General features: G+C 46.1%; 1 protein-coding gene and 1 long non-coding RNA gene across 13 annotated transcripts in view; one reads left to right on the plus strand and one right to left on the minus strand.

The window, feature by feature from the left end:
* Hectd4 (HECT domain E3 ubiquitin protein ligase 4) overlaps positions 1 to 25,914 on the plus strand; it is a 149,065-nt gene that overhangs the window by 48,388 nt on the left and 74,763 nt on the right. For 8 of the 12 annotated variants that reach the window (XM_006530351.4, XM_006530353.4, XM_006530352.4 and 5 more), the window contains exons 8-17: positions 5,707 to 5,899; positions 9,775 to 9,933; positions 13,156 to 13,269; positions 13,904 to 14,044; positions 18,330 to 18,562; positions 18,820 to 18,965; positions 21,667 to 21,737; positions 23,295 to 23,400; positions 24,149 to 24,269; positions 24,830 to 24,958. In XM_006530351.4, coding sequence (XP_006530414.1) covers positions 5,707 to 5,899; positions 9,775 to 9,933; positions 13,156 to 13,269; positions 13,904 to 14,044; positions 18,330 to 18,562; positions 18,820 to 18,965; positions 21,667 to 21,737; positions 23,295 to 23,400; positions 24,149 to 24,269; positions 24,830 to 24,958 — 1,413 coding nt within the window. The remainder of the gene's footprint in view (positions 1 to 5,706; positions 5,900 to 9,774; positions 9,934 to 13,155; positions 13,270 to 13,903; positions 14,045 to 18,329; positions 18,563 to 18,819; positions 18,966 to 21,666; positions 21,738 to 23,294; positions 23,401 to 24,148; positions 24,270 to 24,829; positions 24,959 to 25,914) is intronic. The other 4 variants (XM_006530354.4, XM_006530357.4, NM_181421.4 and 1 more) reach the window with 2 other exon arrangements.
* Positions 13,225 to 15,379, minus strand: Gm52784. Its single transcript, XR_003955778.1, has 3 exons — positions 15,196 to 15,379; positions 13,613 to 13,719; positions 13,225 to 13,295 (listed from the first exon to the last, which is right to left on the minus strand). It is a non-coding gene; the product is annotated as a predicted gene, 52784 (long non-coding RNA).

A 25,914-nucleotide genomic window follows, 5' to 3' on the forward strand; every position in this document is an offset into this window, starting at 1 on the left:
TCTCACTATCTTAGTTAGAGTTTCATTGCTATAAAGTGACACCATAGGCCGGGCGTGGTGGTGCACGCCTTTAATCCCAGCACTCTGGAGGCAGAGGCAGGTGGATTTCTGAGTTCGAGGCCAGCCTGGTCTACAAAGTGAGTTCCAGGACAGCCAGGGCTATACAGAGAAACCCTGTCTCAAAAAACCAAAAGGAAAACATTTAATTGGAATTGGGACTAGCTTACAGTTTCAGAATTTTAGTTCATTATTGTCATGGTAGGAATCGTATCAGTGTGCAGGGAGATGCTGAGAGTTCTACAACTTGATCCTCAGGCAGCAGGAGGAGACTGTATGTCACATAGGGCATAGCTTGAACCTACGAGACTTCAGAGTCTACCTCCACGGTGACGCACTTCTTCCAAAAGACCACACCTATTTCAACAGGGCCACACCTCATAATAGTGCCCCTCTCTATGGGCTAAGCATTCAAACACATGAGTCCATGGGGGCCATGCCTATTCAAACAACTGCACTAGCCCTGGCTGTCCTCAAGTGTACCGAGGTCCACCTGCCTCTGTTCCCTGAGTACTGGCATCAAAGGCGTGCACCACTGTGTTTGGCTTTCCTGAACCTTCTCGAGGCAAGCATATCACACCACCGCATAACCTTCAGTCCAGAAGTGCCTTATCTTTTGCTGTTAAGTGGTCAAGCAGCCCTTTTCTTACTTGAGCTTGTAGCTATGTGCAGTGGTTGATTTGAACACCATCACAGAAACTGTTGACCCTTCTCTGCAAAGGCAGGCACTTCTGCTCACTCTTTCTTCCTAGCCTTATGTGCCCATCACCCTAGCCGTCATGCGTCACAGTGTGTTTCTGAGACCCTTCCCTCCACGCTGACTCCTCTTCCCCTCTTCCCTCATTTGAAATGTGGCTTTCTCCTGCAGGCACTCGGGCAGCTTCTCAGCCGGAGCCTGTCCAAGGAGCTCAGGTGCATAATTCACAGGAGTCTGCTGTCAGCAAGGCCTAACTAACCGGCTGGTCTTTCAGAATGCCTTATCATGACATGCCCTTTATGACTACTAAGTAACTAACCAGTATAGGAAGATAGTTAGCTTTATGATCTAAATAAATGGAGTGCAGGGGCCAGAGATGACTCAGCAGGTAAGGGAACCTGCTACCATGCCCAGTTACCTATGTTCAGTCCCCACTGCCCCTATGGTGAAAGGAGAGAATCACTTCTATAAATAGTCCATTGACCTTCAACAAGTACTCTGATGCATGTGTATACACACACACACACACACACACACACACACACACACACACACACACACTGTTTTAGTTAGGTTCTATTGCTGTATTAACACTGGCCAAAACCAACTTATAGTCCATCATACCAGGAAGTCAGGGCAGGAACTTAAGGCAGGAACCTGGAGGCAGAGCTGACGCAGACCCCACAGAGGAAAGCTGCTTCCTGCCTTGCTCTCCACTGCTTACTCAGCCTGTTTGCTTTCTTTCATTTTTTAAAATGCATTTTAAAAGATTATTATTTATTTATTTTACATTCTGACCAAAGTTTCTCCTCCTTCTTCTCCTTCTAGTCCCCCGACCCCCACTTCTCCTCTGTCCCCTACTCCCTTCCCCCTATATCCATCCACTCCTTGTTCTTTTCTCTTCAGGAAAGGATGGGCAAGCAAACATGGCATAGCAAGCTGCTATAAGCCTAGGCACATCCTCTCACTCGTATTAAAGCTGGATGAGGCAACCCAGTAGGAGGAAAAGGATCCCCAAAGCCTGCAGAGTCAGACAGCCCCTGCTCCTACTGTCAGGAGTCCCACAAGAAGACCAAGCTCATGCTGAGGGCATAGGCCAGTCCCATGCAGGCCAGTGTGGCATCCAGGAGGAGAAAGGCTGAGACACTGTGAGAGACGGCCAGGCAGAAGCAGCTGAGCTGAGGGGTTCAGCACCCACATAGGCCAGGGGCACCAGATCCCTTGGAGCTAGAGTTAAAGACAGTTGTGAGCCACCCTAGATGATGGGAACCAAGTGCTCTTACCCACTGAGGCATCTCTCCAGCTTGAGATTTATTCATGTTTTAGAATGGTTGTTGGTTGGTGTGTGTGACAGATTTACAAGGTGGCAGTGTGTCCTGGCCTGGGGAAGCCCCCAAGTCACTGCTAACTCACTTAAGGCTCCTCCCAGCTGTGCCATTTTTTGAGGTCAGCAGCCATTCACCTCCCTGAGCTGCCTGGCTGAGAATTGCTAACCAGCCATGCCAGGAACCCAGTGAGGGCATAGGCTTCCTTACAGACTATACAGGAGACCCTTCCCCTAGTCTCCTCTGAGTCTGCTCACTGTAGACCTTCCTCAGGGCCAGGAGCAGTTGAGGCAGAGATGCATACAACAGGTGGAGTGGCTAGATACTCAAGTGAGGGTGTCTGCCCTTCCCAACTCCTCTGTGAGGGATTAGTTAACAGACCAAGGGATAACCCTTTCTGCAAGGGTGTGCAGCTGAACTCTACAAGATGGTGGCTGCTTGGCTCAGTGCAGTCGCCCCCCACACTTAAGGATCTGCCAACTAAGTCCTCGTGCCCTAACCCTGCTCTTCCTTGCTGCTCACTGATGCTTTGTCGTCTCAGCTTGCAAAGCACTGCATGTACTGAGAGACAGTTTTACATTAGCTATTGATTCCTCTGAGGGCCAGATGGATAATGCTTTTGAACACCAGCTTAAGGGGATTGATTTTTGTCTCGGATGCTTTTACAGAGTTATATTTAGAGTTGTGTAGCATAAATAGAGCATGGGGGTTGGGTAGAACAATGCAGTAAGGAGGGGGTGTGTTAAATTTTAGGGGCAAAGGGGGACTTTAGAAATGCAAGGCAGGAGTGAGACACTGAGACTGGGGGACATGGCTTAAGGCAGATGTAGTAGAGAAAACGGGGTGTTACCACAGAGGTGTTTGAGGGAGGGCCTATGGGGAATGCCTTCTCAGTGCTGGGGTGTTGTGTGACCAAGGCTGTAGGCAGGCTCCTCTCAGGCAGGCATGAATGAGTTACTGTGCGGTCGTTTCAGAAAGGTGAGTATGCGCAGAGGCTAAACAGTGTAGTGTGCTCAGTTGGGGATGGCGGGGAGCTGGCTGCTAGTCAGGGACTGAGTTGGTGACTGAGGTCTGAGGAGGGGAATGGGCCAGCCCCAGACGGTCTCTGCACAGTGTGCCAGCTGATGTCTTGGATGCCAAAGGCAATGGTTTCTGGGAGCAGAGGTGTGGAGCTAGGAGGCAGGAGAGGAGGGGGCAGTGTCCTGGGCTCTGCTTACTAATGCAAAGTAAGTGCTCACAGACACAAGCTCGAGTAAGCGGATGCCATGGACAAAAACAGGGCTCCAGAGGGCGGCGGCCAAGGCCACCTGCAAGGGAGTCAAGGGCAAGGCGGAGCGGTGTCTCAGTCTTTAGGCTGCAGTGGGCTGTCCAGAGTTCTGCTCATGAGAGGTAGAGTTAAGAGGTAAACCTAGGAGGGGTCAGAAGCAGAGGGTGTGGGAGCAGAGTTGCATTTTGGGGGGGGGTGTTATTAGACCAAGGCAAGTCTTATAAAAAGCAACATTTAATTGGGGCTGGCTTACAGGTTCAGAGGTTCAGTCCATTATCATCAAGGTGGGAGCATGGCAGTATCCAGGCAGGCAAGGCGCAGGAGGAGCTGAGAGTTCTATGTCTTCATCCAAAGGCTACTAGTGGAAGACTGACTTCCAGGCAACTAGGGTGAGAATCTTATATCCACACCCACAGTGACATACCCATTCCAACCAGGTCACACCTATTACAACAAGGCCACACCTTCAGATGCCACTCCCTGTCCAAGGATATACAAACCATCACATTCTACTCCCTGGTCTCCATAGACTTGTTCAAAAACTTGAGTCTATGGGGGCCATACTTAAACATAGCATAATGCAAAATGCATTTAGTCCAACTTTCACAGTCCTCATAGTCTATAGCAGTCACAACAATGTTAAAAGTCCAAAGTTCAAGGTCTCTTCTGAGATTCATTCAACTTAATTAACTGTAATCCCCAAAGCAAGGCAGGAAACCAGCTGGGCAAACTCCAAACTCTGCATCTCCATGGCTGATGTCAAAGTGGTCTTCAGATCTCCACTCCTTTTTCATCTTTGTTGACTGCAACAAACTGTTTTCTCCTGGGCTGGCTCCACTCCCTGTTAGCAACTTTCCTCAGCATGTATCCCATGGCCCTGGGGCCATGATTTTTGGACTATACTTCTCAGTTGTGCCTTCTCTTGCCATTTGTATACCATCAGCCTTTCCTTCTGGACCCTGGCTTTGCTTTCTTTGGGCTTCTAAAGACTTGGTCCCTGGCACCCTCATTTCCTCAAGGGCCGTAGCAGCAGGCCAGGCTTGCTGACCTCCCTGCTGGGATGGATTTCTGAGGCCCTCCATGTCCAGGAGGCTAGGTTTGCAGGGCATTGGTTATACAGGCCTCCTGAGATAGAGCAACATTCTTAGATCATTGTTTTATAAATGCATTCTAACACACACATGAACATGCACATATGCTGTTGTGTGTATGGAGGCCGTGGGACAACTTGTGGCCATGGGTCCTTTCCTTCCACCGTGTGTCATCAGGTGTGGCAGCGAGGACCTTTACTTTCTGAGCTGCCTCACCAGCCCAGATCTGAGTCATTTGACAGTGAGTTGAAGCAGACTGTTCTGTGTTTAAGAAGAGAGACGAAGAGGACAGTAGAGAGGAGCCAGGACCCAGAGGCAATCTCAAGTGCCTGTGTGATACGCTGCTTCTTAGGAAGTTGCCAGCGGGGAACCTCGGGGTCTGGGCCTCGAGTTAGAGAGAAAACGAGGAAGAGAAACGATCTGGGCAACACCCTGAACCCTTAACTGTAAGGTAGGCTAGGGAAGGTTTTGAGAAAAGAAGGCAGCATCTCATGTGCAGCTCTGTAATCCCAGTGCTGGAAGTCAGAGCAGCAGGAGTTCAAGGCCAGCTTTGGCTGCATATGAACTTGAGGCCCTCCTGGATTACATGAGATCCCAACTCAAAAGCGGAAAAGAAAGGTGGAGGGAAGGAAGAAAGGCAGGGAAGGAAAGCAAGCAGGTGCTGTGCTTCGAGTCAGACTCCGGGTTGTTGGGAGACTTGGAGGCATCAGTGCTGAGTGAGAGAACTCTCTGCCCCACCGGGGTGCACTTGAAGCTTGGCGGGTGTTTTAGCCAGGCTGGCTTGTTCCAGGACTCCTCTGCCATAGCCAGGCAGCTGGCTACTGTGGGAAGAGTGTTTCGGTATTAGAACTAGTTAGGTTTCTAAAACACATTAGCCTCACAGTAGTCCTCGGCAGCAGATCACAGACTCGTGGGTTTGTCCTCCCTTGCCTTCTGTGTACCTGTCAGAAGGCTCATCATTAGTAAGCAGTGGCCTATGGGACTTGATACTAGGGTTTCTATAAACAATGTTTTGCAGATTGTGTTAATGTTGGCTGATTTCACTTTGATTATGGGCTGCCATGAAAGATGACAGCTCTGAGATTGAGCTTAGCCTTCCCTGCCTGAAGCAGCATCTCTGGAGCATGGGAGTGGTCTATATGGTGAGATGTGTTTGCTCAGGTGGATGGGAAACGCTTTGTAAGCACCCAGGTCACAGACGTAGTCTCAAGATACCTGCTGACTGAATGAAAGTATCATTTCAGGCCCTCTTTTTTCTTTAAATATCAGGTGGAAAATGGGGTATTTGTAGCCAACCCGCTTCAGGAACGCACAATCCTAATGAGAAAAGAGGGTGAGTCTGCTAAAAGCATTAATGAGATGCTCCTGAGCAGACTGTCTCGGTACAGAGCCTCTCCATCGGCGACTCTCGCGGCCCTGACTGGCTCCACCATCTCCAACACGCTGAAGGAGGATCAAGCAGGTGCGTTGTCTTTTCCTGACCACCTGCACAGGGTGGGTGCTGCAATGTGCCCAGCTTACCTCCCCTGCGCCTCTGGGCTATGGGCACCGTGGAGCCCTGCGGCAGCTCTGCCTTACCTGGAGCTCTCTCCGCCATCACTGTCAGGGAAGGTGTGCAGAAAAATGCAGCTAGCTACAGCAGTACACAACACAGTCCTAGCACTTAGGAAGCTGAGGCAGAAGGATCATGAATTGGAGGTCAGCCTACACTATGTGAGATCACCCCAAATTCTGCCCCATGCTCTCAAAAAAAAAAAGATTCTGGATCTGAGCTAAAATTGGATTTGATGTTTTTTTCTTAATCCTCCCACTGTTTAAAATACTAGGAGGAAAAGCTCTTATGGTGAACTCCTATGAAGCTGCCCAGTAAATACTGCGTGTGTTAGAATATAAGGACGGGGCTGGAGAGATGGCTCAGTGGTTAAGAGCACCGACTGCCCCTCTAAAGGTCCTGAGTTCAAATCCCAGCAACCACATGGTGGTTCACAACCATCTGTAACTCTGAGATCTGATGCCCTCTAATGGTGTGTCTGAAGACAGCTACAGTGTACTTATATATAATAAAATTAAAAAAAAAAGAATATAAGGACATTGTGGCTCATGCCTTTAATCTCAGCACTCAGAGGCAGAGGCAGGAGGATTTCTGAGTTCCAGGCCAGCCTGGTCTACAAAGTGAGTTCCAGGACAGCCAGGGCTAAACAGAGAAACCATGTCTCGAACTCCCCCCACCCCCAGCCAAAAAATGGACATTGTTGCCATGGGCCTCTGTGGTGTCAGTGTGAATACTTTAGCCTGGGTTAGTCCATTCAAGTTAAAGGAGATAGTTTGCACAGAACAGTTCTTTTTTTATTGTAAGTGAATGTTTTGGGGGTTGACAAGATGGCTCATTGGGTAAAAGAACTGGTGGTCAGGCTGGCGACCTGAGCGTGGCGATTGGGACCATGGAAAGGGGAAAGCAGAGAACTGACTCCACAGAGCTGTCTTCTGACCTCCATATGCAAATGTCCATATACACATAAGCACACACTCGCACACGCATACATAAACATATGCACCATACAGACACACAGATAACAAACAAGCAAACAAGTTTATAAGGAGGACAGCTCAGAAAGTAAACACTTTCAGACAGGCTAAAATCGTCATCTGTGTTTATACCTCCATTTTCACTGTATGCCTTTCAGTATACTTATTAAATCTTCTTTCTCTAAAGAAAGAAAACAGAAAAAGAAAAAGAACAACCTGTCTCCTGCCTCTACAGCAACCGTCCACCAAGATCTCATGTAGTCAAGGATGGCCTCAACTCTAGGTCCCTGTCTCTACCACCTAAGTAGGGTGCATAGGAGTATACTACCAGGCCCAGCAGCTAGAGCTCTGTGTGTGTGTGTTTTATTTTTATTTCTGTATATCACACTTGGTTCCTCTGGAGGCCAGGAGAGAGTGTTAGATCTCCAGGGACTGGAGTTACAGATGTTCCAGTACCCATCATGAGGGTACTGGAATTGAACCTGGATCTTCTGGAAAATCAACAATGGCCGTGTCTCCAGCAGGGTGTGTGTGTGTGTGTGTGTGTGTGTGTGTGTGTGTGAAAGAGAGAGAGAGAGAGAAAGAGAGAGAGAGAGAGAGAGAGAGAGAGAGAGATCGATCAATTGATCCCTGGAACCCCAAAAACTGTATATAGTTGTTTTTTGGTTGGTTGGTTGGTTTTTGTTTTGTTTGTTTTAAAGACCTCAAAAGGCGATACTATCTTGAACATTTTTAGTAGGGTGTGATGACTCAGTCCTGTAATCCCAGCACTTGGAAGAAAGAAGCAGTAGGATTGCTGTGTGTTTGAGGCCAGCCTCGGCTACAGAAAGACTATCCTGCCTCAAAATCACACATACACACAAAACTGCAACAGAATACATTTAGATTTTTGTGAAAACTGGTATATTTTATTCAGACTGTGATTTTGTTGTACCTTTATATGAATTTTTGTGTTCATTTAACATGATGTCGTACACTGAAAACCTACTAGTTCTGATCTACATGGATCTGTGAAAATTAATTAAATATTCACAAAGTCTGAAGCTTTGGAGCTAGGCAGATAGCTTAGTTGCTAAAGTCGTGCCAAACAAGAATGAGGACCTGAATTCAGCATACAAAAAAAAAAAGCTGGGTATGGTGGTGCATGCTTGTACTCTCAGAACTAGGGGTCTGGATCTCTATGGATTCAAGCCAACCTGGTCTACATAGTTCCAGGGCAGCTAGGGCAACAAAGTGAGAACTTCCCTTAAAACAGAAACAAAAAAAATAAAGTTGACAACTCCTTAGTAATATCACCTGAAGTTGACCTCAGGCCTCTACACCCATTCATTTACACACTTGATACATACATATGCAAATATATATGTATATCCCACAATCAATAAATAATAGAAATAAAAGTAATTTTTAAAATGTAAAGTATTATTTTGTGATAAACTAAAACATACTACTTGACAGTCAGTCAGGCTGTGGGAACCCCTTAGGGAGCGTTAGGCTATGAAGCTGCTGAAGTTTTCTACTCACTCATAACTGTATGGATTTTTGTTATCCCAGAAATTGGTGTCCTGAAGGAAGATTATATTTGTTGAGGGCTTATGTTGTTTTGTTTTTTAAATGGAGATGTTTGAAATAGAAGCATTCACAATATCAGAGTGAGTAGGGTTCCTAGCTGCTCACAGCCACCTGTCACTCCAGCTCCAGCAAGCCAGTACCTTCTCGTTTCTGTGGGCAAACTAAAAAAGAGAAAGATTTCATTTCGCATATTCTTTTAACCTAATTCCCCGAGAATGGTATTCTGTCTGTTGAGACCTTGAACAATTTGAACAATTTTGTAGCCTGACAGCTTCCCAAAGCTCTGGTGAACTTCCCGCTAACTTGGTTGGCCCTCTCTGAGCTCACCTGCTCTACACTTCAGTGCCAGGAACTGGGGAGGTGGTGTGCATCTCACACCTCCTGACTAGATGTTATTCTGTATCTTCTGTCACTGACCCTCAAAATAGAAGTGTGTGTGCAATGGATCACTGTAAGCAATGTGGGTTTAAAATTCCCCTGTGAGAGAGATGCTGAAAGCCCGGGCAGCTGGAAGGCTTGGTTGATGCTGTGACAAGAGCTGTTTGCAATGACTGTAAAGCCACAGACTTATCAAGGATTAGCCTTAAGCTGGGCACTCTGGGGTCAGAGTCAGGTGGTTATCTGGAAGTGCCAGGCCAGCCAGTGATATATTGTTTCAAAAATTGGTTTTTTATAAAATGAAAAACAACTAAAATAGGGTATCAATTTCCAGTTAAAGCTCAAACAGTAGGGATTCTGTTTTGAGATTTATTCCAACTGAGCCTTTATTCTTTTGGAAAAATTTTTAGGGTCCTTAGGCATACTGGACATTGGGAACAACTTGAGGACAGTCAGACCATCCCATAGGAGACTTGGGGTCAGAAGATAATTCTTGCTCTTTCTGCTTAATCTTTTTATACTTATTTTATATCATGTATGTGTGTGTTTTGCCTACATTTATGTTTGTGCAACACTTGTGTGCCTAGTACCCTCGGAGGTTAGATGAGGGATTCCGATCCCCTGAACTAGAGTCATAGGCAGTTGTGAGCTGCCATGTAGGGGCTGGGAATCAGAGCCGTGTAGGTCCTCGGGAGAAGCAGTCAGTGCTCAGAATCACTGAGCCATCTCTCTAACCCCCTCTGCCTAGTTGTAGCCTGTCTTTGTTTCAGTTTGGACTCCTCATTTTAGCCAAGCTAATTTATAATCCTATTCATAAGAGTGTGAAAGGCTTTCAGTAAGCATTTTCATTTCCTTCTCCAGCAAATACTAGCTGTGGCCTTCCTCTGAAAATGCTGCGGAAGACGCCCATGTACACCTGTGGCACGTACTTGGTGATGCTGGTCCCACCTCCAGGAGGGTCAGGCAGCTCTGCCACCCGCTCTCTCTTTGGTGGAACAAGTGGTCTGTCGTCTTTAAAGAGTAAGTATGTTTTATTTGGAATGCTTCTTCTGATGTATCTCTGCATTAGTCACTCTTCTACTGCTCTGATAAAACACCATGACCGAGGCTACTTAAGGAAGAGAGGGTTTAGTTCTAAGGGTCTAAGGGTCTGCCATGGAAGGGGAGGCATGGCAGCATAGCAGGAAGCCAAGAAATCACATTGTTTTGTTTTCTTTTATTTTGTTTTTGAGACAAGGTCTGTCTATAACCTTGGCTGTCCTAGAACTCTGTCCATAGACCAGGCTAGCTTTGAACTTCCAGTTATCTGCCTGCCTCTGCTTCTGTCTCTTGAATGTTGGGATTAAAGATGTGCCCACTACAGCTCAGAAAGTCACATTTTTCTTTCTCTTTTAAAAAATTTATTTATTTATTTATTTATTTATTTATTTATTTATTTATTTATTATATGTAAGTACACTGTAGCTGTCTTCAGACACTCCAGAAGACGGCATCAGATTTCATTACAAATGGTTGTGAACCACCATGTGGTTGCTGGGATTTGAACTCAGGACCTTTGGAAGAGCAGTCGGCACTCTTAACCACTGAGCCATCTCTCCAGCCCGAAAGTCACATTTTCCATCTCAAGCACGAAGCAGAGAGAATGAAGTGGGAGTGTGGCTGCCTTGCAGCTCTCCAGGCCTGACCCAGTGCTGTCTTTCCTCCTGAAGGGCTGTACCTCCCCTTACCTTCTCCAAAATGAGGACTGAGTGTTCAAATGCATGAGCCAATGCACACCACCACAGTCTCTAACTTTGAAATAGAAAGCATTCTTATTTATTGTTTTAAATGTACTCTGTTACAGTTGCTCTCTGATAGCACAAAATTATAATGGTTGATAAGTTATGGGCTGAGGATCTATTAATTTATATGGTGCTGAGAATGGCACCCAGGCCACGTGTTCTGCCGTTCTTGCCCAGAGCTATTGCCCAGCCCTCAAAATGTAACTTTTTAAACTTGGTTTTATTTTTTCCTGCATTGTCTTAACATGTAGCCATATCTGGTCTCAAACTCGCAGTAATCCACCTGTTTGTGCTTCTTTAGTTCTGGGATTATAGGTGTGGGTCACCATGACTGTTACCAAACTTTCCATTGGTCTCCATAGCATCGCTGTTCACTGACTGGAACTTAGGCTCATTTGATCAGCACAGCTCTTGGTGGACCGTTACCATGAGAATGTGGCTGATTCGTGAAATGCTTCCTCTGTGGCCTGCTCCATGTTGCTCACCATGGCCATCAGCATGGAGAGACACCTGTTTTTGCCTTTAGACCATGGGGGCTGCTAGGTAGTTGAAGGCACCTGAGCTTGCCTTCGGGAATTCTGAGGAGTGATGGTGTCTATGACGACTAGAAGTGGTCATTAATACTTCCTCACTGTTAGAAAGAGGGGGCAGTATACATGTTGCAGACCATGAGTGTAGAGTCTTCGTGGAGTGGGACAGAAAGGAGAGGCTTCTTGGGCTCTCAAGTTGGAATGGTGAGAAATAGGCATTCATCTATGTGCAGACGGGGGGGGGGGTGGGGGGGAGGGAGCACTGGAGAAGAGGTGTGGTGGGGGGCACGGTCACTTTGTGAGATAGAACCGAAGGAAACATAAAGAGGAGGGCCGGGGGCACAGCTGAGTGTAATATTTACCTAATATGTCCAAGGCCCCAAGTTTCATCTTCATGGGAAGGAGGAGAACTAGATAGTATAGTTTAGCCTAGAAATAGTATAGTTCCCACTGCTATGATGGGGAGGAAGAAGAGGAGAGAAAGTAAGAGGCACTGAGACTGTGGAGAAGGAAGAAAGAAGCCATGAATGGTGGAGCACACCCATAAACCTAGTATAGGGCTCTCAGCCTTCCTAATGATGCCAGGACCCTTTAGTATAATTCTTCATGTTGTGGTGACCCCAATCATAAAACTATTTTGTTGCTACTTAGTAACTGTAATTTTGCTATTGTTATGAATTATAATGTAAATATCTTATATATAGGATATCTGATATGTGACCCCTGTGAAAGGGCCAGTGCACCCCCAGAGGGTTGTGACCCACAGGTTGAGAACCACTGTCTTAGTACTTGGGAGGATGGAGAGCCATAGTTACTTAGTGACTTTGTGGCCAGATTGCGAAGGAAAGACCACAACAAGAGAGAGAGAGAAAAAATGGTGCCTCACACCTGTAATGTCAGCATCTGGGGAGCTGAGCAGGAGAACCAGGCATCTGAGGCTAGCCTGGGCATCATGGTGAAACTCAGGCAAACAGGGTGTGTGTGATGTCAGCAATAGTAACCAACACTCATGGGAGTGCATGGCAGCCATGAGGTAGGGACCTCTCCTAGTTAGGATTGTTACTGTTACTATGAAACACCAGGACCAAAAGCAAGCTTGGGAAGGAAGAGCTATATTTCATACTTCCACATTGTGGTCCATCACTGAAGAAAGTCAGAGCGGGAACTCAAGCAGGGCAGGAACCCAGAGGCTGAACCCGAAGCAGAGGCCGTGCAGGGGTGCTGCTTTTTTATGGGATCCAGGACCACCAGCCCAGGAATGATACTATTCATAATGGGCATACCTTACAGGCTTGCCTCCAGTCTGACCTCTTGGAGGCATTTTCTCAGTTGACACTCCTGTCTCTCAGATGGCTAGAGCATGTGTCACGTTGACATACAGCTGTCCAGCACAGCACTTTATATTATCTCTGCTTTGCAAGTGAGAAACCTGCAAGGTTAGTAACACCCCCATGCCATGGAGAAGAGGTAGAGCCAGAATGCAAACCCCTACCCTACAGCCTGTCCTCTTCACTGCTCCGTTCTCCTGTGTGTCTGTAAGAGGGACAGCGAGAGCCAGGAGGGAGAGCGACCTCATAGCAAGGCTGACAAGGCCAGCTGAAACCCTTCCTACAAGCACTGCCACTCTGTGACTCAAGGCTTCCTTCTGTGCTTTCTCTCTTTTGACCTTCTAATATAGAAAAACACCTTCATGTCAACATTGCTGCTTTAAATCACTCTCAGAAACATAGTTTAATATCAAGGTTATGAAGACATTTCGTCAGCATTGCTTTTAGAGGTCTTCTGTCTGTGTGTATTTTCTGTTTTTTTGTTGTTGATATCACTAGAAAACAACAAAATAGGAATTTTCAAAAGAAGTCTGATTAGGAGCCTAAAATGAAAACTTTAAAGAGTAGTCTTCAGGATCATTAAATAGCTGTCTGTTTTCATAGTCCTGGCCTCCAGTTTGGTGTATAACATCTCAGATGGTCAGTTCGCAAGTCGTGCAGATCTCATAGATGCTGCTGGAAGCTCGCTGGGGCGTGGTGCTCTTGTACCAGGATTGGGTAAGACACGCCTGTTTCCTTGAAACCTGGGTGATTGATTTTGAAGAATCTTGTCAAGTCTCTGTGGCACTCCAGTGTTCTTAAAAGAGAGAAATGCTAATACCCTTTAATTTAGGGACTCAGTGTGCAAGCTCCCATGTATAAACTTGTCAGGTGAGCTGCCATTGAAGACACTGAACATTAGATTGTAAAATGATACCATCACAGTCCTTTCCATACAGATGTGTTCCTCTGAACACATGGTAGAAAATGACCAGGTGCTGTACATTTGGCTTGCTCTTTGTCCCAACTACTAGGGAACACACTGAGGGGTTTTTGACTCATTATTGTGCGTGGTTGTTACCTGTTCGTATGGTTTCGTGGCCTTTCATGAAAGCCACCTGAGTGCATCCATCCCAGGAGCAGACCATATGGATGAGCTGTCCCTTCTCACACAGGAGCTGAGCAAAACTGTAAATTAAATTTAGATTTTATGCTCAGTCCCAATTTAGTCTGTTGTCATGTAGATCTTTGGGGGTAGAGTGTGGCTGTCAGCGCTGGGGAGAATTCCTGTCCTTTGCTCTTTGGGGGTGTTGTAGGAAATCTGTTGGGGTGTGCAGTGGCACAGCAGCTGTGTGAGCCGTGTTGTTTGCAGGTGCCTGTTATGATACCATGAACAACATGCTATGGACTTGCTCAAATGACTACATCGACCAGTGGTGCAATCCTGGGAACCAGGCCTTCCATTACGTGTGCCAGAGACTGGGTGTCAGCCATATCATCACCGAGCCCAAAGGTGAGCAGCACGCTCAGACCCAACTGTGACAGACTAGAGGAGCAGCGGTAGCTGGGGACGTGGCGACCGCTTCCTTTTTGGAATTTGAGGAGAAACCCTCTGTTGTCTGTGACAGGAAGGCTGGCCGTGTGGAAGGAGAAGGCATGTAGTTCAGTGGAGGTTTCGAGGAACTTGTAGGCTTCTAAAGAGAAACCCCTATTTCCCTCCCACAATCTAAACTTAGATGTAAAATTTAATTACTGGTGCTAGAGAGGCCTCGTGTAATCTCAGCACGGGAGAGGCTCAAGGAGGAGGACTGCTCTATATTCTAGACCGCCCTGGGCTACAGAGTGAGTTCTAGTTTAAGGTGGGCCAGACTGAGGTCTTACCTCAAAACAAAACCCAAAAACATTGATTATTGGTTCTCAGGCTAGAATCCCCCTAAGTGCTGGGATTAACAATGTGTGCCACTGTGCTTGGCAGTATTGACATTATTAAGAGCAACTGTCTTGATAAGGGGGAGAGAATAACTCAGCAAATTCTCTCTGTGTAAAGTATTATTAAAACAGACATTATCAACAAAGTAAGAACCATCTATATCCAGGTTTTGGAAATTGGTCAGTGGAGTCACCATATTAAAAACAACAACAGGGGCTGGTGAGATGGCTCAGCAGTTAAGAGCACTGACTGCTCTTCCAAAGGTCCTAAGTTTAAATCCCAGCAACCACATGGTGGCTCATAACCATCCATAATGAGATCTGATGCCCTCTTCTGGAGTGTCTGAAGACAGCTACAGTGTACTTATGTATAATAATAAATAAATCTTTAACAACAACAACAGAGTGCTGAAGAGATGGCTCAAAGATTAAGAGCACTGACTGTTCTTCCAAAGGTCCTGAGTTCAATTCCCAGCAATGATATGGTGGCTCACAACCATCTGTAATGACATCCAATGCCTTCTTCTGGTGTGTCTGAAGACAGCTACATTGTACTTATATACATTAAATAATTCTTTAAAAAAATAAAAACAACAACAGAAACATCAACAGCAGCAGCAACAACACTCAGTAGGCAGAGGCAGTGGATCGCTGTGAGTTTGAGGCCAGCCTACTCTACATAGTTCATTCTCGTCCAGCCAGGGCTACAGAGTGAAAGCTTAAGCAACCAACCACCTCCACAGTCCCCTCAGCCTGCTGGGTTAAGGCAGTGGAAGCCTGGGGTGTTTTTAGCTGAGGCTGCTTTAGTCTCCATTCAGCCTTGGTCATGATAGCCATTCTGCCAGGGTGGGGCCTATTGTGAAATCAGCAGCTTTGCTTCCTGAGGGCTGACTGGATTTGGGGCTGAGCATCTGCAGCAGCAGCAGCACCACCAACACCTCTTGCGCACGCTCGACTGGCCAGGAAGAACGACGCTGCAACAGGATCCTTCTGCACACGTTTATTGGGAGAGCTTGATTGTAGAAGCGAAAAGACCTCAAGCCCAGAACTGGTGCTGCTTTTATAGGCCTAGGGCAGGCGTTCTCTCTCATCTGATTGGTTAACTTGTCTCTCATCTGATTGGTTAACTTGTCTCTCATCTGATTGGTTAACTTGTCTCTCATCTGATTGGTTAACTTTTGTCAATTCTCAAAACCTCACCTTGGCAAAAGAACCTTTACTGGCTATGTATGTGTGGTGGCCAGCTGTAGCCAACTGCCACTCTGCAACTGCCACTCTGCAACTGCCACTCTGTAACTGCCACTCTGCAACGGCTTCCCACAAACACCACCACTACCACCACCACCAGCACCAACACCAGCACCACCACTGTCTTTGGTACCAGAGAGAGAAAACCAGACTCAACAGAACAGCAAAGTATCTGGAAATTTGATGAATCTCTACAGGGGCCTCCGTATAGTGTCCTTAGTAAGGGACACTGAAGGACCTTTGTTGTATGCTCATGTCTAGATAAATGTAAACTGAAAACATTGTCAGAGGGCCAGATGGAAGTTACATATCAGGGCAGAGTTTACAATTGCCAGAGCTGACACAACACACCCAGCCTTACAAACAGATCCATATAGAATCAAAGTCTTACTAGCTCAGGAGGTTGGGGTGCCACCTCTGACTATCGGTTAAGTCACCAAGTCTTGAAATAAAACCCAGACCTGGGAGTATGGCTCAGTGTACAGCAGACTGTCAGAAGGAGCAAGACCCTGGCTCACATTCCTAACATCAGACTCAAGAATAGTAACAATAATGAAACAAGGGGTTAAAGAAAAGAAGCCCAGCTACACTAGAGACACTCAGATTCTGGGCTTTTTAGAAGATAGATTTAAAGCAGCATTATAAATATGTTAAAAAATAAAAACTGGGCTGGTGAGATGGCTCAGTGGGTAAGAGCACCCGACTGCTCTTCTGAAGGTCCTAAGTTCAAATCCCAGCAACCACATGGTGGCTCACAACCACCCGTAATGAGATCTGATGCCCTCTTCTGGTGTGTCTGAAGACAGCTACAGTGTACTTACATATAATAAATAAATAAATCTTTAAAAAATAAAATAAAATAAATAAAAACTAACTGAAAATGTCTTGGAAATTTTGAAGAAAAGTGTGATGACTATGACAAGTGAATAGAAACTCTAATAAAGAAATACACAATTAAAAATTGAGGCAGAGTCTCATGTATTCCAGGCTGGAATCATATTCACTATGTAGCCAAGGATCTTCAACTAGTGACCCTCCTGCTTTCACCTCCCAGTGCTGGGTCAGACACTCAGCTCTGTTATGCTTCATGAAGCTAGACAAACACGACCCACTGACCTACATCCCCACCCTCAAGATATTCTTAAAACCCAAACCACTGTAACTCAGTGTGGTAAGTGTCCAGCAGAGCCAGGACTATCTGGAGGAGTGGGAGTTTGGCTACCTGGTGAATCTGGGGCTAGCCTGGCTCTTATGAGACTGTGTCTAAACTCAAGTTCTAAGCTGAGAGAATAGCACAGAGGTCATGTGCCTTTCACTCACACTGTATCCTAGGATATATCAGCCTGACAAGTAGGCGGGATGCTGACACTGACAGCCTTCTTGCTGCAGTGGCCCCGCCCCCGCCAGCCTTCTCACTCTCCCATTGCTGACAGTGGTTAGGAGTCCTCATCATACCGAAGGGCATAAGTCCACCCCACAGAACGAGAACATGTAGCAATCACCTCAGTGAGGAACATGCTATTATTTATTGTGTGGGTGCATATAGGTGTGTATCCACTTCACCATGTGCATTCTCTACCTGCTTCACCATCCTGCCAGCCCCTGCAATTTATTTAATATTTGTAGAGTTAGTGGTGATTTCTCCGCTTTCATTTCTCATTTTCATATTTTTGTGAACTTGCTAAAAATGATTGGCTTGCTTTGTCCCTGGAAACTGGAAGGACTTTTTTTTTTTTTAGTTGTGTCTTGTTTCCTGTGCTGGGGTTGGAGCCAGGGCTGTCGGTAGGAGGCAAGTGCTGTAACAGCTGACAGTCCCCGTCCAGGACTGTTTCTTCACGTCCCCAAGGGACCTTACTTGTACTTTGCTGATTTAGATTATTTTCTACCTCCATCCTCTGAATGCCCAAAACCATACATGAGCCATGAAGTAATTATATAAGAAAATGCTTGCTAATTTTTAATTGATACACATCTATCTTAATGGGATAGAAATGGGGGGGTGCTATGAGAGGGGTACTTCTTCCACCTGGCAGCTTGAGGGTGGCTCTGCTTCCTGTATATTAATTACCAGCATGGGCTGAGCTGGCCTGACCTCCAGTCTGAGCTCTCCCACTTTGCAGCTGTGTGATTTAGGGTAGCTTAACCTCTCTCACTCGTTGTGTACTCTCCTGTAAAACAGGGCTAATTATAAGCATGCATGTCAGACTTTATCTCATTGTTAAGGACATATAGCCAGCCCAGTAAGTGATAGCTTATCACTCTCTCAGACAGTTCTCCCATTTTTTTTTTTGTTTGTTTGTTTGTTTGTTCTTCAAGACAGGGTTTCCCTGTGTAGCCCAGGCCATCCTGGAACTCACTCTGTAGACCAGGCTGGCATCAAACTCAGAAATCTGCCTGCCCCTGCCTCCCGAGTGCTGGGATTAAAGACGTGTGCCACCACTGCCTAGCTCAGTTCTGCCATATTTACATTCCACACTCTGGTGTGAAAGGTTTGGAACAACATTGGCACTTTTGGGCGCCAGGAGCCTGTCCTTGTGTGTACACAGCTTCTGTACCCTGGAGAGTTGTTCTCTGGGATGCCCATCATCCTCTTCTCACCATGATTCCTTTGCATCTTCCAGAAGAGGCCATTAGCACAAATGAAGTCATAAACCAGTTACTGCACCATGTTGGCGCCATGTGCATTCACCAGCTCAACCTTCTAGCTACGAACCCCAACCTTCCCATCACTAGTGTCCTGGGCAAGCAGCACCCAATTGAGGCACGACATCTGAGCAGCATCTGTGACATCATGGAGAAGGCCATGGTTAATGGCGACACCTGCATCGTACGCTGCATCCTCGTCGTCTTTCAGGTACATGTCAGCATATGTGAGCAAGATGGCAGGCAGGAGGTTGTCCTCCATCCTATGCGTTGCACATGGATTAGGGGATGATGCGGTGGCCCATCGCTGCCAGTGTGTGGTATTTACTGTGTGCTGTTGTGCAGTAGGAGAGTCGAGTTTGAAGTGCACCTGCTCTCTTCTGTAAGCTGCATGTCCATTCCTTTAGAGGGCTGTTTTTACCCCTGGTGGAGTGAGCACACTTAGCTCTGCCCGTTATGTTTCTGTAGGTGGTGTTTAAATTTTTCTTCAGCCCACAAACTGAAAGGAACCGAGACATCATTCGGCGGTCAGGATTGCTTCTTTGGCAGTTGTTGATGGCACCAAAAGATCAAATCTGTCCTGAAATTCAGAAGGAGGTCTGTCTTGCCATCAGGTAAACAGCAAGTGGGTTTTCTTAGTGCTCCCCGCAAAGTAGGTAATGCACAGGGACTCTCTCTGTAGGTTGAAGCCTGCATAGCTCAGCTCATCTGGAATCTGGACCTCACCAACTGAAAAGCATTTTCTGCAGCAAGCAGCAAAGGTGGCCTGCAGGAATTAGCGATCCTCCTGCCTCAGCGTCCTGAGTGCAGGGATTAAAGGCGTGTACCACCACTGCTACCACCACCACCACCACCACCACCACCACCACCTCCACCTGCCTGGCAAAGCTCTTTCAAGGGTTGCAAATGTGCAAGCAGCTAGGTTGTTCAAGTGTGAGTGTGCAAATGTGCAAGCAGCTAGGTTGTTCAAGTGTAAGCATGCATATGTGTAAGCAGTTAGGTTGTTTAAGTATGAGAGTGCAAATGTGCAAGCAGGTAGGTTGTTGAAGTGTGAGCATGTCTGGGCATTTTGGAGCATGCTTTGGTATGAGCAACCCTAGTGTCTAGAGTTTGCTCTGTCATTCACATCGGCTGTGATTTCTTTCTCCTCAGGAGTTTGGTGACTCATAGGACAGTGCTTAGTTATGCTAGTTCTTGTCCAAATCTTGTATGGTTGCTGAGATGGCTCACTGGGAAAAATCGCTTACCACCCAAGCATGATGACCTGAGTTTAATCCCCAGGACCACACACACACACTTATAATAGTAATTTTTAAAAAATCTTGTTGAGATGGGCATACCTTTAATCCCAGCACTTTTGAAGCACAGGCAGGCAGTCTCTGTGAATTCAAGGCCAGTGTGGCCTACATAAGTGAGTTCCAAACCAGCCACAGCTAAACTTCATCTAAAAGAACAACCAAAAAATAAACCCTCATAGATTCAGTAGTGATTTTATTCTTCTTTAAACATGTTTTTAATGTGTGTCTATGCCAGAGTTCAGTGTTGAGACAAGATCTCCATGGAACCACTTGGCTAGATTCGCTGGCCATCCAGCCCTAGGAGCCTGCTAGGCTCCACCTGCCACCAGTGGGGTCCGGGCATTGCTGCTGTGTCCAGCTTCTCCAGTGGCTTCTGGAGAGAGAACTCAGGTCAAGTTCTTTCAGAGAAAGCATTTGATTCAATGGTCTACCCTCTTAGCCTCCTTACTGGTGAACTTAGAGGCTGGGGTCTAGTGAGAGTTGTCGTTTTGTTTATGGCTTTAGGAGGTGGCATTTTCTTTTTTTTTTTTTTGTTTTTTTTTTTGTTTTTTTTTTTTTTTTTTGTGTGTGTGTTTTGTTTTTTGAGACTGGGCAGCCAGACTGACCTGGAGCTTGAAATTTTCTTATCTTAGCCTTTCAATTTCTGGAATTACAGGCATGTGCCCTCATGCCCAGCTATTATTTATTGTGAATCAATGAATTAATTTTTGAGACAGAATCTTACTATGTGGCCCTCCCTACATCCACCACTATACACACCAAGATGACCTTAAGTGCATTTTTTTTTTTTAAAGATTTATTTATTGATTATATGTAAGTACACTGTAGCTGTCTTCAGACACACCAGAAGAGGGAGTCAGATCTTGTTACGGATGGTTGTGAGCCACCATGTGGTTGCTGGGATCTGAACTCAGGACCTTTGGAAGAGCAGTCGGGTGCTCTTACCTGCTGAGCCATCTCACCAGCCCCTTTTTTTGGTTTTTCAAGACAGGGTTTCTTTGTGTAGCCCTGGCTGTCCTGGAGCTCACTCTGTAGACCCGGCTGGCCTCGAACTCAGAAATCCGCCTGCCTCTGCCTCCCAAATGCTGGGATTAAAGGTGTGCGCCACCACCGCCCAGCCTCAAGTGCATACTTTACCTCAGGTGGCCTCAGTATTGTTTTTCGATTTGTTTATTTTATTTCCATCCATTTTCATAGAAGTAGAGCTGTAATATGACCACATGTAGCATAGAGGCTACTGGGGACTGGGACGGTTGGCTCATAGGGTTCCTCTGGCAGAAGTGAGTACAGATGGCAGGATTTGGGGTTGGTTTGTTTTCCTTCTCTGTTTTTTTCACAGTATGTTATGTTTTGAGTTGCTTCCTGTTGAACATTAAATCCATAAATCAAATGTGGTGCAGGCAGACACTCCTGGAAACGGGATAGTCTTGTGCTGTCCTTGTGATGGCTTTTTAAGTGCATGAGACATAGGACACATTCCGGCTATGTGCTAAATCTGCACACTTGATTGTATGCCACAGCTCAGGAAAGAAAAGCATCTCTGATGACATTTTCCTCCCTGTTGTTCTAGTATTCTGAGAAAGCTGAGGTGAGGAGTTCTCTGTGCCACGTGACTCGTGGCACAGCCTGTGTAACAATTGGCTTGCCCACAATGACTTCTCATAGCTCTCAGGTTCCCCTTTACTGGTTCTTCATGGAGTCTGTCATATGTCATCATTTTGGTAATTCACTGGCAAAAGATTGGAAAGATGTCTTCTATCAGAGAAGTGATTGGGGTAAACTCATGTTGATGAATTTAGTTCTCCTGGGTAGGGAAGGTGAAGGTCAGCATCTTCCTGGATGTAACCCAGCTGGCCTTGAACTTGAAATGAGATCCTCATCTCTCAGTCTCCCAGGAGCTGTGGTTAAAGGTGCATACCACCATATCTGGTCAGACGGTCATCTTTAAAAGAATTTAAATAGTTAGAGTTCGTATTTTCTAGAATTTTTTAACTTGTTGACTTTCCTGTCATTTCAGCTCTGGTTTAAATATTTTATATCCCGGTGAAACAGAAATTAATAACTTACTTAAGCTGGTCTTAACAGAAGGTGAGAATTTTCAGAACTATCTTTGAACAACTATGTGTGTGTGTATCTGCATGTGTACTTCTAAGAATTGAACCTAAGGCTTTGAATGTATTAAGCATTTACTCTGGCATTGATTATATTACAAAGCCCCCCCCTTTTTTATTTTCTTGGAAAATAATTTATTCACATTCTATATCCTGATTGTTTTATCTGGGTACCACACACCTTCAGTTCTCATGGAGTGCCAGAAGTTGTTAGATTCCCCCGAAATTGGAGTTATCCATGTGGGTGCTGGGAATCACTGAGCCACATCTCCTGAGAGAGAGAGAGAGACAGACAGACAGACAGAGAGAATTACTAAGTTTCCCACGCTAGCTTTGAACTTTGAGTTCTCCTCCTTCAGCCTCTGAGTAGATGAATATACTATTCTTTCTTGTTCATTTTCTTCCTATTAGTCAGCATACTTGAAGAAAAATGTGTATTTGGAGCTGGAGAGATGGCTCAGTAGTTAAGAACACTGGCTGTTTCTTCAGGGGACTTTGGTTTGGGTCCCAGCACCCAGATGGTGGCTCACAACCATCTGTATCTCCAGTTGTCAGGATCTGATGCCCTCTTCTGCCCTTTGCTGGCACCAGGCATGTACACAGTGCATATACATACATCTAGACAAAACACACATAAAATATTTCTTAAAGCACACAGAAAAGCTGTTGCTATAGTTCATGGAGAGAATGTTTGCTTACCATGCAAGGGTTTCCAGCTTCCTCCTGTCACTCAAAACAAACAGCAGCAGCACATGCGCGTCCACAGCAGCCCCACTTCAGGGTAAAAGCGGAGGCTGTGAATGGAGAATTTTTAAGCTTTATCCCTCTTCCTATGTCCTGACTCTAAAATCTGGAGTATAGATGTTTCTCACATTTAAAAATAACCAACTTCTTATTCTAGCATGGTGTCACATGCCTATATCTTGAGCACTCAGGAGTTAGCAGCAGGATGACAAGGAACTCCATGTCATCTTCAGCATACAGAGAGGTCAGGTCATCCTGGGGTGTTCCAGACTCTGTCTCCAACAAAAGAACCAGCTAACCAGAAACAATCTCATGATGATTTCTAACCCAGGGTGTGTGTGTGTGTGTGTGTGTGCGCCTGTTTTTTCATATATTTGAAAATATGTTTTAATTTAGACTGAACACAGCACCAGAAGACATGGTAAGGATACTCAGGGTTTAACAGCAGCACTAGTCTGAGGAAGGAGCTAACCACATGGCTTTCTGGCCCAGCAGGAGGAAAAGTCAGACTTGCAGGGACTTCCTGGCGAAAGCTTGGCTGGATGTGCTGCTGTCTGCATGAGTGCTCCTAGGTTGTGCTCCCAGCTTGTCCTCCATCTACTTTTTTGGAACCTTTTTAAAAATAACATCAGTTTTCTTTGAGCAGGAGGTGCAGTTTTTTAAGATAGTGTTCCAAACTGCCCTCCTGCCCCAGCCTCCCAGATGCTGGAAGTACAGCCCAATTAGCTAGATAGCTTTTTTTTCTAAGTGCCGTTGCCAGGGTCACTCATGGCTTTTTGTCCTGTATCAGGGGAGAGAAACAGTGGACTCTCCCAGCTCCGTGATGTGATCCTCACCAACCTGGCCGAGCAGCTTCAGAACAACCGATTTGGCAGTGATGAGGACGATCACTACAGGTGAGGCCATTAGTTCTCTCTTTGTGCCTGTGACTAGACCCCCCCCCCCCCCCACCAAGAGCAGCTACAGACGAAAGGATTTATTTGGGCTTCGCAGTTTCAGAAGTATAAGGGTGCATCCTGGTGAGGAGGCCAGCTGCAGGTGTGACAGCAGGCGTAGGAGGCAGAAAGCGTGAAGTAGAAGTGGTGCAAAGCCTTAAATCTCAGAGCCTGCTCCCAGGGACACTCTTCCTCTAGCAAGGCTACACCCACTAAGACCTCTCCAAACAGCACCACCAAATGCCCAAGCCTAGGGGGACATTCTCATTCTGACCACAACATATCTATGTTGGTCAGGACCAGCCCTTTTTCTAAGTGATAACTTTAAATGTATTTGATCATTAGTTTCCTGCTATAACTAATAAGGTGACCAGCATGTTGAATCTAAATTCTGGGCCTACTGAAATGTATTAAACCCTGCAGCTGTCCTAAGAGCTGAGGTAACCTGTTTCAGTGCTTCGGGCCTGGGGATGTCCTTAGCAGAAGAGATGCTGAAAGAGCCTCGTGGGCAGCAGGCTTGCTCTCTGGGCTAGAGTCCATGGGGGATGCCTTTTCTTTCTCTATTGTATTCACTTCTGAAATACTTGAGTTGGGTAGGGCAGCATTTGGTTGCGGAGTGTCTGATTAGTTGGATGACCTGCTGACAGAGTGAGTTAGCCTCCGGATGGTGTCATAACACGTGTGCTGTGTGTGCTTTCATGCTTTATAGACTCAATGATGAGCTCTTACACTACATCCTGAAGATTGTCGTGCGGGAATCCTGTATCCTAATCACCAAGTGCCAAACGGTCTCCAAGGACGACTTCCAGAAGCTCCTCTCGACGGTGCCTGTAAGTGAGGACTTCACTGAGGCAGTGACTGAGCTTACCCCGGAAACGCACATGTGGGCAAGTCCGCTCACTCGGAGAGCTTTCCTAAGTAGGGAGAAAAGACAGACAGAGGCACTCCTTCCTGAGCCTGCTCTCCAGTGTCAGATGCCTGATTGTTTGACTATGGAAGCTTGGGTTTTTTGTAGTGAGAGTTTCCTCTGTTAATTTACTGGTTTATAAACAGCCGGTTTCAGAGGCTGATGGGAACCAGGAGGTTGGCTCCTTGAAGGGTTGGGGTGGAGTCTGCTGTAGAGATGTGAGAGACACAGGGAGAGTGCTGAGGGATGAGAGCTGAGCCAGTCTCAGAGAGGCCAAAGGGGGTCACGTGTGGAAGGCAGGAAGGCCAGTTAGCGCATAAGAGCCTGTACTCAAGAGTCCTGCGTCCACATCCCCAAGAAACCGTGTGCTCTCCTGTGTGCTTCCTCTTTTGTTTCCCTTGTGGATGTCTTTTAAAAACACGAAGAGTGTGCAAGCTCTCTCAGTCACAGGGAGGTCACTTACTGTCCTTATCTGTGTTGAAGGCTGCATCCTCCTGCCTGCGCTATCTGATGGCGGTTCAGAACCACCTCCTCAGTAACACTGTTTTGATTAAGCCTGATGAGAACGAGGACAGTGACAGCTCCTTGCAGGGAGAGACATTGAAGGTACAGGTAAACACCGAGCTTTACTTCAAAGACGCTTTCTCCACAGCTGCCAAGTTGCTACACACTGTGGTGGTCACAGTGTTGGTTAATGTTTGTGAGAAGTATGAGGCTGCTCACTGCTCTGTCGTCGCCTAGTGGTTACATGTCTGTGACTCTCATGTGTGTTCTCATATGCTCCGGTGCTCTCTGTGCCTTTGTTTCTTTTTGTTTTGCAAGAATTACAAGTTTTGCATTCGCTCACAAGTGATCTCATTACACCTTAAAGTCAATCTGAGAGCATTACATTCGAGCCACTTCCAATATTTGGATGATTTAATTATTTTTTTATTTAAATAACTTAAAATGATAAATTTGGTCTTTGTATGAGAATTCTAGTTATATAGTTAATTTAATTGTCTGTTACTATTTTTAAAGTTTGCATCTGTATAAACTCAGTCATTTGTTTGTATATAATAATATGGCACTGAACAGATGGTTTTTATAGCAGTGGTTGTTGTAAATCTGACAGATAGTCAGGGATCTCATTTGCATTGTTGTTGACAATTTCATCTTTGAGAGTGGCATGTACCCATAGTCCCAGGGCTTGAGAGGCTGAGCCAGAAGGATTGTGGACAAAGGCTAGCCTGGGCTACCTCGTATGTTCTAGGCCAGCCTGAACCACAGTGTGAGAGCTGGTGAGATGGATGGCTCAGTCGGTGCTGGCTGCTAAGCATGAGGAACTGGGCTGTGTTCCTGAGACCCACGTGGAATGAGAGGGCAGCTCTCAATGGTCTCTTCTAACCTCCACAGTCAAACCATGCTCTTGTATGATCTGGGTTCAGTCCCCATGGCAGCTCACAGCCACCCCTCACTCCAGTTCCAGTGGCTCTGATCTCTCTTCTGGAATCCATAGGTACCGTCACACTTGTACACATAAATTCATGTAAGCTCATGTACACATATATAAATTAAAAAAAAATACA

The sequence above is a fragment of the Mus musculus genome, chromosome 5 (genome assembly GCF_000001635.26).
Source record: "Mus musculus strain C57BL/6J chromosome 5, GRCm38.p6 C57BL/6J".
NCBI classification, from domain to species: domain Eukaryota; kingdom Metazoa; phylum Chordata; class Mammalia; order Rodentia; family Muridae; genus Mus; species Mus musculus.